Raw genomic sequence first — 17,045 nt, forward strand, 5'->3', positions numbered from 1 at the left:
AAGAACCTTCAGTTTGTGTTAAAAACAAGATCTGCATGGGGCGCCTGGGTGGCTCAGTCGTTAGGCGTCTGCCTTCGGCTCAGGGCGTGATCCTGGAGTTCTGGGTTCGAGCCCCACATCGGGCTCTTCCGCTGGGAGCCTGCTTCTTCCTCTCCCACTCCCCCTACTTGTGTTCCCTCTCTCGCTGGCTGTCTCTCTGTCAAATAAATAAATAAAAAATCTTAAAAAAAAAAAAATCTGCAGAGCCCAATAAAATGTGATATGCCTGTAGTTGGTTGCTATGCCATCTCAGTTCTCTGGGTTCAGGCAAGGTAATCATTTTGTAGATTATCTGTTTTTTCCTCTTTTTTTTTTTTTTAGTTAGAGGGGGTGTGATGCACTTTCCAGCTTTCTAAATCCCATGTGGAATGTGCAAGTACCAGTTAATTTATGAAACAGGCTTTTTTTGTGGCAACTTAGGTACCACACAGTCTTCAAAGAGTTCAATTACGTCGATCATGTGTCTGTGCCTTACATGTAGCAGTTAACGTTCAGCCCATCTTCGGGATCTTTAAGGGGCGCCTGGGTGGCTCAGTCGGTTGAGCATCTGACTCTTGGTTTTGGCTCGGGTAATGATCTCATGAGTGGTGGAATTGAGCCCTGCATTGGGCTCTGCGCTCAGTGTGGAATCTGTTGAGATTCTCTCTCCCTGTGCTCCTCCCACTAGTGCTCCCATGCCTGCTCACACGCACGCGCTCGCTCTCTCTCTCAAATAATAAATAAATCTCTTTAAAAGGCAAAAAAAAAATCTTTAAGACTTTGTGAGTTGCTTCTTTAAAAAAAATCTGCATGTAGCTGTGCATGTGTGTTTCTATTCAGTTTTATCATTCTGGAATTCTAGGTGACCAGTTAAAAGACCTTCATGATTGATTCTCTAATTCTCTTACCTTTTTTTTCCACCTGTGTTCCCTCTTAGGTATCTCTCCCTGACCTGCCCATTTATTGAAAGATATCCTCAAATCTATCTTCCAGTCCTTCTATTGAATATTTGATTTGCTGTTAACTTTTAAGAGTCCTTTATTTTTCTCTGAATGTTCCTTTTTGAAGCCTTCATTTCTTGCTTAACAAGGAAATAGCTCATTTTCTGCGAATATTATAGTTCTTTTTAAGGTTTTCTTTGTTTTTGTCTCAAGTTTGTTTTTTTTTTTCTTCTGTCTTGATCTTTGTCCTTTGTGTCAATCAGATCTCAAATCTTAGGTTGTAATTGGCTATCGATTCATGTTTATGAGTGACATTTCTCAAAACTTAGAGGCTCAATAAGCATGAGTAGGACTTGCTGACTTGTGGGCTTCATTGTAGGGTGAACTTTGTTGAATTTGTGGTGTTACTGTACCATTTTCATGATGTTTTCACTTAAGTGTATATAACACATATTGATCTCTATGCCTCAGATTTCCCATCTTTAAAAAGAGGTGTTATGGGGCGCCTGGGTGGCTCAGATGGTTAAGCATCTGCCTTGGGCTCAGGTCATGATCCCAGGGTCCTGGGATAGAGCCCCACATTGGGTTCCCTGCTCAGCGGGGAACCTTCTTCTCCCTCTCCCTTTACTGGTCCCCCTGCTTGTGCTCTCTTGCTCTGTCAAAATCTTTAAAAAAAAAAAAAAAAAAAGTGTTAGTACCTACCATATGGGATTTTTGTGAAAACTTAAATAAGTTAGTAAAAGTAAAACTTTTAGAACAGTGGTACATAGTAAACGTTAATTAAATACTGGGTATCATTGTCTTTCATTTGTTTTGAAATAATTGTTTTTAAAAATATCAAATCTAGCCTTAAATTTGCTTAGTTTATTATGATCTTAAGAAATCATACATCATTTCTCAGATGTACTTCTGTTGATTCCACCCCCCCCAGTAAGAATTTGGATTTTTGGGAATACTTTATTTGCCTAAGTTTGAGAAATTATGTTTCTACATGTATGAATATTGGATAATTTAAACTTACCCTTTTAAGTCACTAGTTTTTAAAAGCCACTTTTTAAAAAAAATCAAGGTATAGTTGGGGAGCCTGGCTAACTCAGTTGGTGGAGCATGCGACTCTTAGTCTTGGGGTTTTGAGTTTGAGTCCCATGTTGGGTGTAGAGAATACTTAACATCTTTAAAAAAAAATGAGGTATAATCGATTTATAACATCAGTTTCAGGTGTACAACCTAAGGATTCAATATTCATATATATATTGCAAAATAATCACAAAAAGTATAGTTAACATCTGTCACTGTACAGTTACATTTTTTTTAAGAACTTTTAAGATCTTTTAGCAACTTTCAAACATGCAGTTCAGTATTAACTATAGTCACCATGCTGTATATTACATCCCCATGACTTATTTACTTTATGACTGGAAGTTTGTACCTTTTGATCACCTGCACTCATTTCTCCCATCCCCCACCCCCTGCATCTGGCAACCATCAGTCTGTTCATCTTTGAGTTTGGTTTTTTTGTTTTTAGATTCCTATAAATAAAATCATATAGTATTTGTCTTTCTCTGTGACTTACTCAGCATAATGCCCTTATGGTCCATCCACGTTGTTGCAGTGGCAGTATCCCTCCCTTTTTATGGCTGAATAACATTCCATTGTTTATGTATACCACAGTTTCTTTATCCATTCATCCACTGATATTTAGGTTGTTTCCATATCTTGGCTGTTGTAAATAATGCTTCAACAAACATAGGTGTGTTGATATCTTTTTGGGTTAGTATTTTTGTTTTCTACACATAAGTACCCAGAAGTACAATTTCCTGATCAAATGGTAGTTCTATTTTTAATTTTTTGAGGAATCTTCATGCTGTTTTCTATAGCTGCACCCATTTACATTCCCACCAACAGTGTACACGAATTCCCCTTTTTTCCCCCCACATCCTCACCAACACTTGTTATTTTGATAACTGTCATTCTCAGAGGTGTGAGGTCATATCTCTGTGTGGTTCTGATTTATATTCACTGATGAATGATGATGTTAAACATCTTTTCGATAATGTCGGCCATCTTTTTTAGAAAAATGTCTATTTATTAATTAATTAAAGATTTTATTTATTTGACAGAGAGAGACACAGCGAGAGAGGGAACACAAACAGGGGGAGTGGGAGAAGGAGAAGCAGGCTTCCCGCTGATCAGGGAGCCCTATGAGGGGCTTGATCCCAGAACGCTGGGATCATGACCTGAGCCGAAGGCAGACGCTTAATGACTGAGCCACCCAGGCGCCCCAAAAATGTCTATTTAGATTCTCTGCTCATCTTTTTAAGATTTTTATTTTAGAGAGTGCAAGCTTGAGTGGGGGGAGGGGCAGAGGGAGAGAATCTCAAGCAAACTCTATGCTGAGCATGGAACCCAAGGCAGGGCTCAGTCCCACAACCCTGGGATCATGACCTGAGCTGAAACCAAGAGTCAGACGCCCAACTGACTGAGCCACCCAGGCACCCTCTCTGCTCATCTTTTAATTGGATTGTTTTTCTGCTATTGAGTTGTAGGAGTTCTTTATGTATTTTGGATTTTTTTTTTTTAAGATTGTTATTTGAGCGCAATAGAGAGCAGGAGGGCATGTGTGAGCAGGAGTTGGAGGGCAGGAGGAGAGGCAGAAGGAGAGAAAGAAGCAGTCTCTCTGCTGATCAGGGAGCCCAGTGTGGGACTCAGTCCCAGGACTCTGGGATCATGACCTGAGCCGAAGGCAGACGTTTAACTGACTGAGCCACCCAGGCGCCCCTGTATTTTGGATATTAACCCCTTATCAGATATAGAATCTGCAAATATTTTCTCCCATTAAGTAGTTTGCCTTTTCATTTTGTTCATGGTTTCTTTTGCTGTGCAGAAGCTTTTTAGTTTTGTTTATTTTTTACTTTTTGTTTTTAATTTTTTGCTTTTGAGATCAAATCTAAAAAATCATCACCAAGACACGTGTTAGGGAGATTACTGCCTCTGTTTCCTTCTAGGAGTTTTATGGCTTCTGGGTCTTAGGTTCAAAACTTTAATCCATTTAGAGTTAATTTTGTGCGTGGTGTCATATGGTGGTCCAGTTTCATTCTTTTTCATGTGACTGTCCAGTTTTCCCAGCACCATTCATTGAAGAGACCATCCTTTCCCAAACATTGTGGGTTCTTGGCTCCTTAAATTAATTGGCTATACATACATGGCATATGTTTGGTAGCTATATTTGAATTGTTTTAACGCCTCTCTCTGTTTTCTCTAATACAGTTTATCAACATAGTGAAGCTCTTCCCCCCACAAAAAAAAAGTATCGTATTTTCCTTACAATTGTATTAAAGTTACAACCCATTGAGTTATTTTTCTTGAACTTCTAAATTCTAAGAGTTCAGTGAGCAAAATTTATAGAAGTTATTTTTTTCTAACTTTGAAACCTGAAGCCTACATTAAGAGATTGCTTTACAAGAAGTAGAATTTTCATGTGGAATTTAAAAGTAGATTTTTTTTTTTTTAAAGAGGGAGGGAGGGGATGGAAGGGACAGAGGGAGAGAGCGAGAATCCCAAGCAGGCTCCATGCCCAGTGCACAGCCTGATACAGGGCTTGATCTCAAAACCCTGAGATTATGACCTGAGCCAAAATCAAGAGTTGGACACGACTGAGCCACCCAGGCTCCCCTGAAGTAGATTAATTTTATAGGAAAAAAAAAAACTTTAAAAATCAACATGAGAATGGTCATAGCATCATTATTCATAATAGCCCAAAGATGGATACAACCCAAATGTTCATTAACCATGAGTGGGTAAAGTGTGGTACACCCGTACAGTGGGAGTGTCATTAAGCAATACGAAGGAATGAAGTACTGATATATGCCAAAACACACAAGAACCTTGGAAACCTGCGGAGTGAAAGAAACCAGACACAAAAGGCCGCCACATAATGGATAATTCCATTCATAGAAATACTCAGAATAGGCAAATCCATAGAGACAGAAGGTAGATTAGCGGGTTGCCAGAGGTGTAGGGGAAAGAGGATTGGGGAGCGATGGATAGGTAAGATTTCTTTTTGAGGTGATAAAGTGTTCTGAAATTAGATGGTGATGATTGTACATAATTCTGAATATACTAAAAGCCACAGAACTGTGCACTTTAAAAGGGTGAAATTTATGGTATGTGAATTATGTCCTAAAGCTGTTACTAAAAAATAATCTGGGTATGGACCCTTTTCAAGTGTTTCATCTGTTAGATGAGGTATTAAATAGGTTGAGAAATAACATTCCTTAACTTAAATGTGCTATGTGGTCCCAGACTGACCCTAATCATTTTTTAAGCAACTTTGGGATTTATTTCATACGCTATACAACTCACCCATCTAAAGTACACAATTCTGTGATTCAGGTATGTTGACAGACTTCTGCAGCCATCAACACAGTCAATTTTGGAACACTGTCATCATCCCAAAAAGAAACCACATACTTCGTCTCACCTCCAGGCGATTACTGATCTATCTTTATGAATTTGCCTATTCTGGACATCTCATGTAAATGGAATCATACAATACATGGTCTTCTGTTACTGGCTTCTTTTAGTATAAAATTTTCGAGGTTCATCCATGACGTGGCATATATTAGTACGTCATTCTTTTTTCTTGACAAATATGCCATTGTACGGACATTTGATCCACTCATTAGTTGATGGACGGACATTTGAGTTGTTTCCACTTTTCAGAGGGTATGAATAATGCTGCTCTGAAGATTTATGGTTAAGATTTTGTTGTTCAGTTCATTTCTCTTGGGTATATACCCAGCAGTGGCATTGCTGTATCATCTAGCATCTCTGCTTGGTGTTTTCCAGAGCTGTCACTGTTTTCCAAAGCCTCTGCATCATTTTACATTCCCGCTGGCATTGTGTGAAGGTTCCAGATTCTCCACATCCTTGCCAACACTTGTTATGGTCAGCCTTCTTAATTTCAGGCACTGTAACTGTTATCAAATATCCTCTCATTTGGTTTTGATTTGCATTTCTGTAATGTAGGTGTTGAGCGTCTGTGTGCTGCTTGGCCATTCTTTGGAGAAATGTGTATTGAAGTCCTTTGCCTGTTTAAAATTTTTTTTTTTTTTATTTTGAAGACTTAAGTTTTATAGAGCAGCTTCAGGTTCACAGCAAAATTGAGAGGAAGATAGAGATTTCTCACATGTGCCCTGTCCCTACCCATGCACAGTGTCCCCCATTATCAACATCCCCCCACCAGAGTGGTCCATTTGTTACAGCTGAGGAACCTGTGTTGACACAACCACACACACACACACACACACACGCACACAGTCCATAGTTTACCTTAGGTTTAATCTTGCACATTCTTTGGGTTAGGACAAATGTATAATAATATGCATCTATCATCATAGCATCTTAGAGTATTTTTACTGCCTCTATTCATTGTTCTCCCTAGCCCGGCCCCTGGCAACTACTGATCTTTTTTACTATCTCTAGTTTTGCCTTTTCCAGAATGTCATGTAGTTGGGCTCATACAGTATGTAGCCTTTTCAGATTCTTTGCCCATTTTTTAATCAGATTGTTTGGGGGTTTTTGTTTTAGGGGTTATTTATATATTCTGGACATACATTTATCAGGTGTATGATTTGTAAATATTTTCTCCTATTTTCTGGATTGCCTTTCACTCTCTTGATATACAAAGTTTTAAATCTTGATGTAGACTAATTTCTCTTTTTGCCTGTGCTTTTGGTGTCCTAGCCAAAAAATTATTGCAGAATCTGATGTCTTGAAGCTTTCCTGCTATTTTCTTCTAAGATCTTTATTGTTTTAGATCTTACACATAGGGTTTGGTTCATTTTGCTTTTTGTATATGGGGTAGGGTACAGATTTGATAATTTTTTTTTAACTATGGATATCCAGTTTTCCCAGCACCATTTATTGAAATTTTCCCTTTAGAATGGTCTTGGCACTCTTATTGAAAATCATTTGACCACATATGTGAGAGTTTATTTCTGGAGACTCTGTTGTATTCCACTGGCCTGTGTGGCTGTCTTTATGCCCTTACCACAGTTTTGATTACTGTAGCTTGAAGTAAGTTTTAAAATCAGGCAGTGTAAGATCTCCAACTTATTTTTTTTCTCTGAATACTGTTTGGCTCGTCAGGGTCCCTTGAGATTCCATATGAATTATAGGATGGGATTTTTTATTTCTGGAAAAATCATCATGGGGATTTGATAGGTATTGCCATCTATAGATTGTTTTGGGTGGTGTTTACCTCTTAAGTCTTAAGTCTTACTGTCTGTGAGCACTAGATGTCTTCCTACTTAGGCCATTTTTAATTTCCTTCAGCCATGTTTTATAGTTTTAGTATACAAGTCTTTTGCTTCCCTGGTTGAGTTTATTGCTAAGCATTTTATTTCTTTTGATGCCATTGTAAATGCAATTGTTTTTCTTGGTTTTGTTTTCTAATCATGTTATTTTTGCCCATTTTTAAATTGGGCTGTCTTTTTATTGAGTTGTAAAAGTTCTTTATTCTGGATACAAGTCCCTTATCTGATACATGATTTGTAAATGTTTTCCATCATCCTGTGTGTTTTACTTTCTTTATTAGTACGAAAACACTTCCCCCAAAAATGCTGCCCTTAAGATGATAGTAAATGCTAAGGTTTTATTAGAATTCACTTTGTTAAAATATTAGACTTAACCATTTTTCTATTTTTAAATGTGGTAATGTATTTTATAGAATAACATTCAGCGGTGAAATGTGTATTATATAGACTATTACATAGATACTATATAATACTTTGGAAAATGCATGATATATTAGGCGAAAGGAGGTGTAACATAAGCTGCTGTCATACGAATAAGATTATGTTTAAAGAAAATCTCAAGGGTGTCTGTGTGGCTCAGTCAATTAAGCATCCGACTCTTGGTTTTGGCTCAGGTGGTGATCTCATGGGTTGTGAGATTGAGCCCTGCGGTGGGCTCCACACTGAGCAGAGAGTCTACCTGAAGATTCTCTCCCTCTGCAGCTCCCCTCACTTGCACTTTCTCTTTCTCTCTCTAAAATGAATAAATCTTAAAAAGTCTCAAAAATGCATAGGAAAGTAATTAGAAATACAACAAAATGTTTATAGTGGTCATATAATGACTAGGACAATGAGTATTTTATTTTCTACTTTATGTACTTTTTAGCTTGTATTTAGGCATTTCTTAGAACAAAAAATTTTTGGAAAGAACATAGGAAATTTTTTGACCCAAAAGAAGTATGTAACGCGTGGGAAAACATAACATGTGATGACACAGGATATCCCTTCCTATGTGTCTGTGCACAATCAACCTGACAGAATAGCACAGAATAAAACTGTGTTTCATCTTGCCCTCTTGTAGAATGAAAGCAGACATGTTACTACCATCCCGTCCGTGGGTGCTACACAGTCTAGTAACATTAAATATCGGATCTCTAATAATCTCCTGCAAATCTGCATTCTTCATTTCTACTGCCCTGTTAAGTTGTATAAATGAACTGTGCACCAGTGATACTGGACTTACATATGTTACCAATTAGTTTGAAATTTCTAAAAGCATTTAACTGCTTAGAGTAAATACGTACGATAGTTTCTTTGTTGTTGAATATTTACTTGAGATTGTTTGCTTCATAACAAACCATTCTTTTGGTGGTATATTCTATCAGTCTGTATCACATCAGAAGATAATGTTCTATATCTTAAATCAGATTTTTAAAAAATATCTAGGTCTGTTGGGGAATTTTTTTTCAACAGGCGTCGTAGGAATAACGTTGAATGTATTTGCTGTAATTTTAATAACGGCTTTGTTATACATTTGGTTTAGTCACATGAACCAGTTTGGTAAAACAGATGATTTACTTAAAAAATCAATTATAGAAGTTGTTTGTGTTAATTGTGGATTGGCAATTATTTAGGCAATCATCAGTTATTACAGTTAGTTGAATTGTAGTACAGTTGACCCTTGAACAACATGGGTGAGGGGCACTGAGCCCCACACAGTTGAAAATTTACATGTAACTTTTGACTCCCCCAGATCTTAACTACACATAGCCCACTGTTGACTGAAAGCCTTACCGACAACATAAACAGTTAATCATGTATGTTACATGTATTATATACTCTAGTCTTACAATAAAGGAATCTAGAGAAAAGATGTTACTAAGAAAATCATAAGAGAAAATCATTTATAGTACTGTGTTGTATTTGTTTAGAAAATCTGCGTATAAGTGGACCTGCGCTGTTCAAACCTGTGTTGTGCAAGGGTGGGCTGTGTTGAGCTTACTGTAGTTACTTAATGTATTCACTTACTGTACACATAACTGATGTGCTTTAGAGCACAGATTCCTATGGCACTTGTTTCTATTATAGAAGCTTGATAATAATTAGTAATTTGGAAAAGGGCTATAATAAAGTCTTAGTTTAATAATAGCTAAAAACAGTTTCTCTGCTTTTTTAGGAGTTGGTAATGCTTCTTTTAGAATATAATGCAGATGCTACTGTTGTTAATGGGAGTGGACAGACAGCAAAAGAAGTCACTTATGACAAAGAAATCAGAAACATGCTCGAAGGTAAATATTATGGATCTTAACATAAGTAACATTTACCTTAATGATAGGCAAGGTCCAGAACATAAGTAGAAATAGCTTCTGGAATGCCAAAATAGACTACATTGAGCTTATACTCTAAAGATGATACGATCTTAGAGTCCTTGATTGGACACAAAATCATTTTGAGTTTCCTTACAGCTTTAAAACTTAAACAGATTTTTAAGACTTGCCATAATGTATGATCAAATCTTCAACAAAATTAAAAGCAGAAAATCAGAGGCAGGAGAAAGAGTATGGCTGGTGGGCTGCAGAAGCATCATTAATGAAGGAATACAGAAGTGCAGGACAGAGAAGCTGGGAGAGGTACAGCTCTTGGGAGCCGTTTGATGCTGGGGAAGACCATTCTGTCTGGTTCCATTATCCTGACTTACTGCATTATGTAGTACGATGGCCGACAGTAAGTTCTTGATGGATCAGCATCATTGCTAGGAACTTCAGATATTGTGTTAAAGAAGATAGGAGTCTGCAATAACTCAGAGTAGTTTCTCCAAGAGAGAATAAAACATATTTTGATGCTTACGTTGGGAAACTCTCATATGGTAGGCTATCCTCTGAATGGCCATGACTTTGCTATAATTTTGGTAGTATTTCTATGCTAGAGAAGAAAAGATTTCTTTCGACTTTAGAATAGAAAGCACAAATCCTGTGTTTCTTTGCTTTGCAATTCAGAGAAAGGCAAGATAATTTTGTATCGAAAGGGTATTTATTTCTTAATTATTAGTATTTTTAACTATGTAAAAACCAGTATCTTTTTACTGCTTTCCAGATGTCCTTGAAAACTAGAATATTTTCTTGTTTTCCCATTAAAATGATGCCTGCTTGTCAGACATCCTTAGGTCACTGCCTTAACTCATTCTTGGCTTTAAAATAAAACTTTTTCATTTAAAACGAATAAGCATATCAACATAAAACGTCTTCTGTAGGGCTCTGTGTTATGTGATATTAGATGTGATCCCTGCCCTTTAATATATTGTGATCTAAGTGAGAGGATGAGGTCCTGTTCTTGACCGTGTCCTGTCATTTTATTTTATTTTTTTAAAGTAGTCTCTATGTTCAACATGGGGCTCAGACTCATGAACCTGAGATGAAGAATTGCATGCTCTGCTGACTGAGCCAGCCAGGCATCCTTGTCCTGTCGTTTGAATTGTAACAAGATGAGAACCTGAAACTGAGGTTCTCCTGACGGTGGAATGTTAGGTTAGCCTGACAAGTTGACATTTAGTGGGGCTGATCATAAAGACATGTTCTACTGACTCCCCAAATCCACTAAGGACAGGATTTAGTTGACTTACATTATGATTTGTCAGCTAATAAGGTGCTAGCCTGAAAAATGGAAGTAGAAGCTTAATTGATTCTGCTCTGATGAGATCACCTTAGCCAGATACATTTGTGCATAGCACCTTAAATGGGTCAGACTTCAGGGAGTGCATCTAAGAGCCCTCCAAGACTACAGGTAGAACAGAAACCACATGGTAGGGTAAGGCACTAGAGACAGCAAATATAGTCACAACAAAATCACACTCAAGTATCTAAAGAACTTCTATTGTGATCTTATTTGTGGCAGACCAGAGCTAGGTTGGCCCAGTTGATGGAGTGCCAGGAGTTGATCTTTGGGTCCTGTGTATTGTAATAATGGCTTGGGTTGCATTTCAAGGTGTAGTGAGTTCATGTGACTGGAGTTACTTGGATAAGGGTAGATGACTACTTGTCAGGCACCAGAGAGGAATACCTTCTTCTACATACCATTTGTCTTTCATTTTATTTTGAGAAATTTCTAACCTATGGGAGAGTTTCAAGAGTAGTACAACAAATACTTCCTTCACTTACAGTCACCAGTCATTACCATTTTGCCATATCTGGCTTATCCTTTATATATTGCTTAATGTTATTTACTTTTAATTTTTTGCAAAACTATTTGGGAGTAATTTATAGACAGTAATACCTTAGCTCTAAATATTTAGTATGTATCCCTTAAGAATAAGGGTATCTTACATAATCACAATATAGTGATCAATCTCAGGAAATTTAACATTATTATAATGTTTCTATTCAGATTTTTGTCAATTGCCCAAATAATGTCCTTTGTAGAAATTTTCCCCCAATCCAGAATCCAATCCAGAATCTCTCATTGTGTTGTCACATTACTTTAGTCTCCTTTATCTGGAATAAATCCTTAGCCTTTGCCCTTATGATCTTGACCTTTTTGAAGAAGAAGGCAATTGTAGAATTATTTGTAGAATGTCTCAGGGTTTTTTTTTTTTTTTTCTTCATATAATTAGATTCAGGATATGCATTTTTGCCAGGAATGGTGAGGTGGTATCCTTTACCGGTGCATCACATTAGGAGAATACGTGATGTCATTTTGTTCTATTACTGGTAATGTCACCTCTGATAAATCAGATAACAACATTATCCATGGTAAAGGTACTTCTTCCCTTTGTAAGTAATAATCTGTGGTAAGAAAAATGTAAATTTCCCATTTACCAATAGTTTTTTATTTACCAATCTCTTAATCAGTGATTTTTAGCATTAATAATTCTTGCCTTGAATCATTTATTGGAGATGGCAAATGGTGGTTTTCTTTTGTCACTGAAGTACATTTGCCAGGTTCTTGCCTACATTTCAAGTGCATTACTATTTCACTTACCCTGTGTATGTATAAAAGTGTGTTGCTAAGATGGAGTTAGACTTCATGATCTCTGCATCCTTATTAACTCCGGATGCAGATTCAAAAGAAAAATAGTTTATTGTCATATAAAAATTAAAATTTATAGGACAATTACTTTTTTAAATGGAATATTTCCTTTAAAAACACTTATTGGGGGTATAAAACAGATGTATAAAAGTATACATTATTAACACACAGCTCATGGTTTTCACAAACAGAACACATCAATGTAAATAGCACATCAAGAAACAGAATGTTACCCACACTCTAGAAGCCTCACTTCCCCAACTGGAATTTTTCCTTTTCATTGGCTGGATCAATAATCTTTCAGTGTCCTTAATGAGCACAGGACAAGAACATATGCAAGGCTTTCCACTCCAAATCCCCATTTTCCTTCAGTTACGAACCTAGGCAATGTAGAAAGAAACATTAGGGTTCCTTCACCTCTTTTTCCCTAAAGTGTAGAACCAACATGATTAAGCATTTATTTGATTATTCAGCAAATATTTCTTGGCCAAATGTGCATTGAGCCAGACATGGTCACAAATGCCTAGGATACACAGAAGAGTAAGAACAGTACCTGACTGCAAGAATGACCGAGGGGGTAAATGACAGCTCCAAGTAGTACATGTAATAGTAGACGTACATACGACAGGGACAGGGATGTGACTGTTCTCAGAGCTCACAGTCCAGTAGCCAGAGGACCAGTAAGAGGAAACACTGAAGAGCGTGAATCCCAGCAAAAGCAGAAGCCATTGAGAGCCTATGCAGAGGCTTGGGTGCCTTCCTCTGAGGTGGGGAGGGAGTCTGGGTGTGTAAATACAAATGTGAGAATAGAAGATAATGGTACGTTAGGAATGTTAGTCATTTCTTTAACCTAGCTCCAGCTATTGCCGTATTCAAGATAGTAATCCCAGTGTTTCCCCAGTCAGTTGGCTCCCCAACCTGTTTTTTTGTCCATGACCTGACTTCAGCCAGCGAGACCCGAAAAACCTTTTGTAGTTACTCCCTGGCAGCCTTTAAACAGGATTTTGTGTGCATGTCTGAAGTGAAATTACTGAGCCTTTCTATGAAATTGCTTTTTATAAGCCAGAACAGGATAAAAGTCTGGCAAAAAGAGACTTTATTGCATATTCCACTCTCTGAAATCTCTCTTTCCCTGCAAGTGTGATTTAAGAAGTGGGTTAGAGTAGTAATAAGAGCATGGTCTCTGGAACCAACCTGCACAAGTTCAAATTCCAGCTCCTCCATTTCCAGCTGTGTGACGTTGGTTTAATTCCTTAACTACTTGGTGCCTCAGTTTCTTCACCTGTACAATCAGGATAATAGTAACACCTACTTCATAGCATAGTTATGAGGATTTAATGAATTAATGTTTTTTCCAAATTTATTTTTGAAGTACAGTTGACATACAATGTTAGTTTCAGGTGTACCACATAGTGATTCAACAATTTTATATGTTACACCATGCTCACCATAAATATAGTTATCATCTGTCACCATATAAGGTTATTACAATAATGACTCCATTCCGTATGCTGTATTTTTTCATCTCTGTGACTTATTTTAGAACTGGAAGTTATTTTTAAAGTGCTTTGAATAGCACTTGTCATATAATAAGTGCTATAAAATTTGTTAAATTTTATATGATGTGGAAGTATATAAGTATATATAAATCTACTTATTTGTATGGTTTGTACATCTTCCTACCAGTGCTATTTCTTATTGTTACTTTTCACAGATTCTAAGGTTCTGGAAGGTATGAATGCTACTCCCCAATTTATCTACCTTTCCAAGGCAGATATGTAATAGTATTTCAGCATGCAAAAGTAAGTCATAATTATTTGTGATGCGTATTGTAGTAAGATAAAGAACTCTGAATTGAGAACATAAATTCCTCTGAACCTGAAACAAGTTGAACTCTGAAGTGTAAGGCAATGAGAATAACAACAAAGTCTGTAACTACATTTGAATTATAATTCAAAAAACATTGTGACTTTTTTCCGCACGATCGCTTTATTCATACATCTTTGTAATGATTTTGCTATAGGAGTCTAGCTAGAAGTAGAGTAACATGTACTTTGCTTTTGCAGCTGTAGAAAGGACTCAACAAAGAAAGCTTGAAGAAGAACTTTTGGCAGCAGCAAGAGAAGGCAGAACAGCAGAACTCATAGCTCTGGTAAAACAGCAACAACAGCGTGTATTCTTTACCCTTCAGGAAAATTTTAACTTAATGATAACTTCATAATTTAGTCAAATTTTGGGACCAGAATACTGGAGATTATAATAGTAGTACAAAAATCCTTAAATATCTAAAAACACTTGTATCCTGCTTAAACTATAATTATGCCATTGTAATGATTATATTTTTCTCTGAATTTTCGATTTACATCCCCACCCCCTACTGAAAACCTGATGGATTAAGAAACTGATTTTTCAAGGCAAATACTTAATGTAAACATAATTTTTTTCCAGAGTAAATCAATTTAAAATTGAAACAATATGTAGGATCCAGTAAAGGAACAAGTTTCTCTAATTTTGATAAGCAATAATTTCTGAAAGGTATGCTACACTTTTAGAAAGTGACAATATTTGGGAGTATTTATATCACATTAGAACAGACTGAAAGCGTTACCCATTTTTCCCCCCTGTTGGAGACCTAGTTTCCATTTCCTGCATAGTCTCATTAAGCATGAAACCAAATTTGTTCTAAATTCAAGACTGAAGCATTGCCATTTGTTTTAAAGTTATTTCAGCTCATTTGAAAAGGCCTCTTTGGTTTCCAAGTAAAGTGCCTCAAACATTTTTTAAGCTTTGTGAAATGGAGACTATGTAAAGAAGTTTTTAAAGCAGTCAGTTGGGAACAACAAATTTCGTGGAACTTTGACATTTGCACATTTAACATTTTTGGTTTTAACTCTTCTGAATGACTGCCTGTGGGAGACTAGTTTGTATTTTTGCTGTCCCAAGTGTGAATCACAAGACTGGTAGAAGGAAGCAACTCTTAGTGAAATTTTAGTGTCCAGGGGTGGGTGGGATGGCATTGGTGTAGTGCGTGGTGTCTGTGGTCGGGAATGTGGGACCTGAGATTTCCCGGCGCCTCGAGGACAAACATGGGGAGTGACCTGGATTCACGGGTTAGTGAGCAAGAAGGCCCTGACGGTCTAGCTTCCTAGAGCTCTGGTGTTCATCAGCGTCTATAGTTTGAGGGTCCCCCGAACATACAGTTACACCTTAACGTGTTTTATGGGAGAAGGCCTATCTCTGATATGTAATTTCGCATTGCATTTTTTCATTCATTAGCTCAACAGGCCCAAACCTCCTGATGTTAATTGTTCGGATCAGTTAGGAAATACACCCTTGCATTGTGCAGCTTACCGGGCTCATAAGCAGTGCGCCTTAAAGCTTCTAAAAAGTGGAGCAGACCCAAATCTGAAGAACAAAAATGGTAAGTGTGTCAGTAAAAGCCATTGTCGGTCATTTTGAAGTTATAAAAATAATTCCGTGCCACCTTGCTTTGTTTTAGTGTCCAGCCTTTGTTAAACTATATGGCCGCTACTTAACTTTGAAGTCAAGGCATTCACACAAAAGAAAAAAAAACTTACTAATTTCCTTCCTAGTTTCAGAGTTAACTGTTTACTAATACCTATTCCACAGGAGACAGTAATGCTAGGTTTCCCCTTTGAGGGAAAGAGAATACAGTTGATTCTCATTATTTAAGATAGTTATGTTCTGCCAAGTTGTTGTGAACAGAGAATTAAAGAACACGGAGCCGTTGCTCCTAGGGGGAATACAGAGTTAGGTTCTTGAGAGCCTCTGGTCACAGCACTTTTATACTGATCAATACATAGCCTTATTTTGTATGTGTTTGTTTAAAAACACCTTATTTAATATATATCGTTAATTCATGAACATAGAGCTTATGCCAACAGCACTATCACTCATGCCTGAGCAGAGTTTGTCTAATACAATATATTCTCCATAAAGCACATCATAACTCTCTTGTTCTTAGGAACAGTAGATAACAATTCATTGCCATGTTTGGTGGCCAGTTTTAACAGTGAAACCACCAACCAAAAGCAAAAATATTGAAAACGTGGCAGTACTAGGTGGACTGCGATAGGGACATTTGTTTACTGGGTGATAGCTGGAACAAGAAGGCGGAGAACCACCTTGTTCTATCTCAGCTGGGAACATGAAAAGACCCAAATTTTTCACCACTTTGGACCTGCCTGTGAATGACTGAGAAATTGCCATAAGTATTGATTTGGGGGTTACAAATTTTAGCAGTAGGTATATCTGCAAGTATGGAATGTACAGGTAATGAGTTTCAGCTCTACATGTATGACAGTATCAGAGATGGGATCCTGTAACCACAAGAGAGGCTCCAGAAAGGGTCTTGGGTATTCAAAGGGGGAATTGCATTAGGGCTATTAACTTTTAAGGGTGCTTCCCTCTGCCTACCACCAAACCTGGATTAGGACTTGACTTGGTAGTGGTGCACCAGGACCCTCTGCTCACCTCCATCATTCCCAAAATCATACTCCATGGTGATCGTTGACTTACATGGACGCTTCCCATGAGACTGGATTCCTAAAGGCTGTCTGGTTTACCTGGGATCTAGAATAATGTATAGCATGTGACACTTTCTACATGTTGCATGTTTGTTGAAGGCTTGAGTAATTAGAAATGGCTTCATGAAGGAATAGGTATTTAATATAGACTGAAGTCATAGTAGGATTTTTTAAAAAAATTCCCCTCTAAAATACCTGTATCTCTAACAAAAGGCCACACC

The 17,045-nt window shown here is 37.3% G+C and overlaps 1 protein-coding gene across 7 annotated transcripts in view; it reads left to right on the plus strand.

Moving 5' to 3' along the window:
• Positions 1-17,045, plus strand: part of OSBPL1A (oxysterol binding protein like 1A) — a 229,285-nt gene that overhangs the window by 48,059 nt on the left and 164,181 nt on the right. For 3 of the 7 annotated variants that reach the window (XM_044382897.3, XM_048218561.2, XM_048218562.2), the window contains 3 exons: positions 9,432-9,543; positions 14,344-14,429; positions 15,554-15,698. In XM_044382897.3, the coding sequence (XP_044238832.2) occupies positions 9,432-9,543; positions 14,344-14,429; positions 15,554-15,698 (343 nt within the window). Of the gene's footprint in view, positions 1-9,431; positions 9,544-13,991; positions 14,080-14,343; positions 14,430-15,553; positions 15,699-17,045 lie in introns of those variants that run through there. The other 4 variants (XM_044382896.3, XM_057313176.1, XM_044382898.3 and 1 more) reach the window with 3 other exon arrangements.

Source organism: Ursus arctos, unplaced genomic scaffold (assembly GCF_023065955.2).
Source record: "Ursus arctos isolate Adak ecotype North America unplaced genomic scaffold, UrsArc2.0 scaffold_17, whole genome shotgun sequence".
In the NCBI taxonomy this organism is placed as follows: domain Eukaryota; kingdom Metazoa; phylum Chordata; class Mammalia; order Carnivora; family Ursidae; genus Ursus; species Ursus arctos.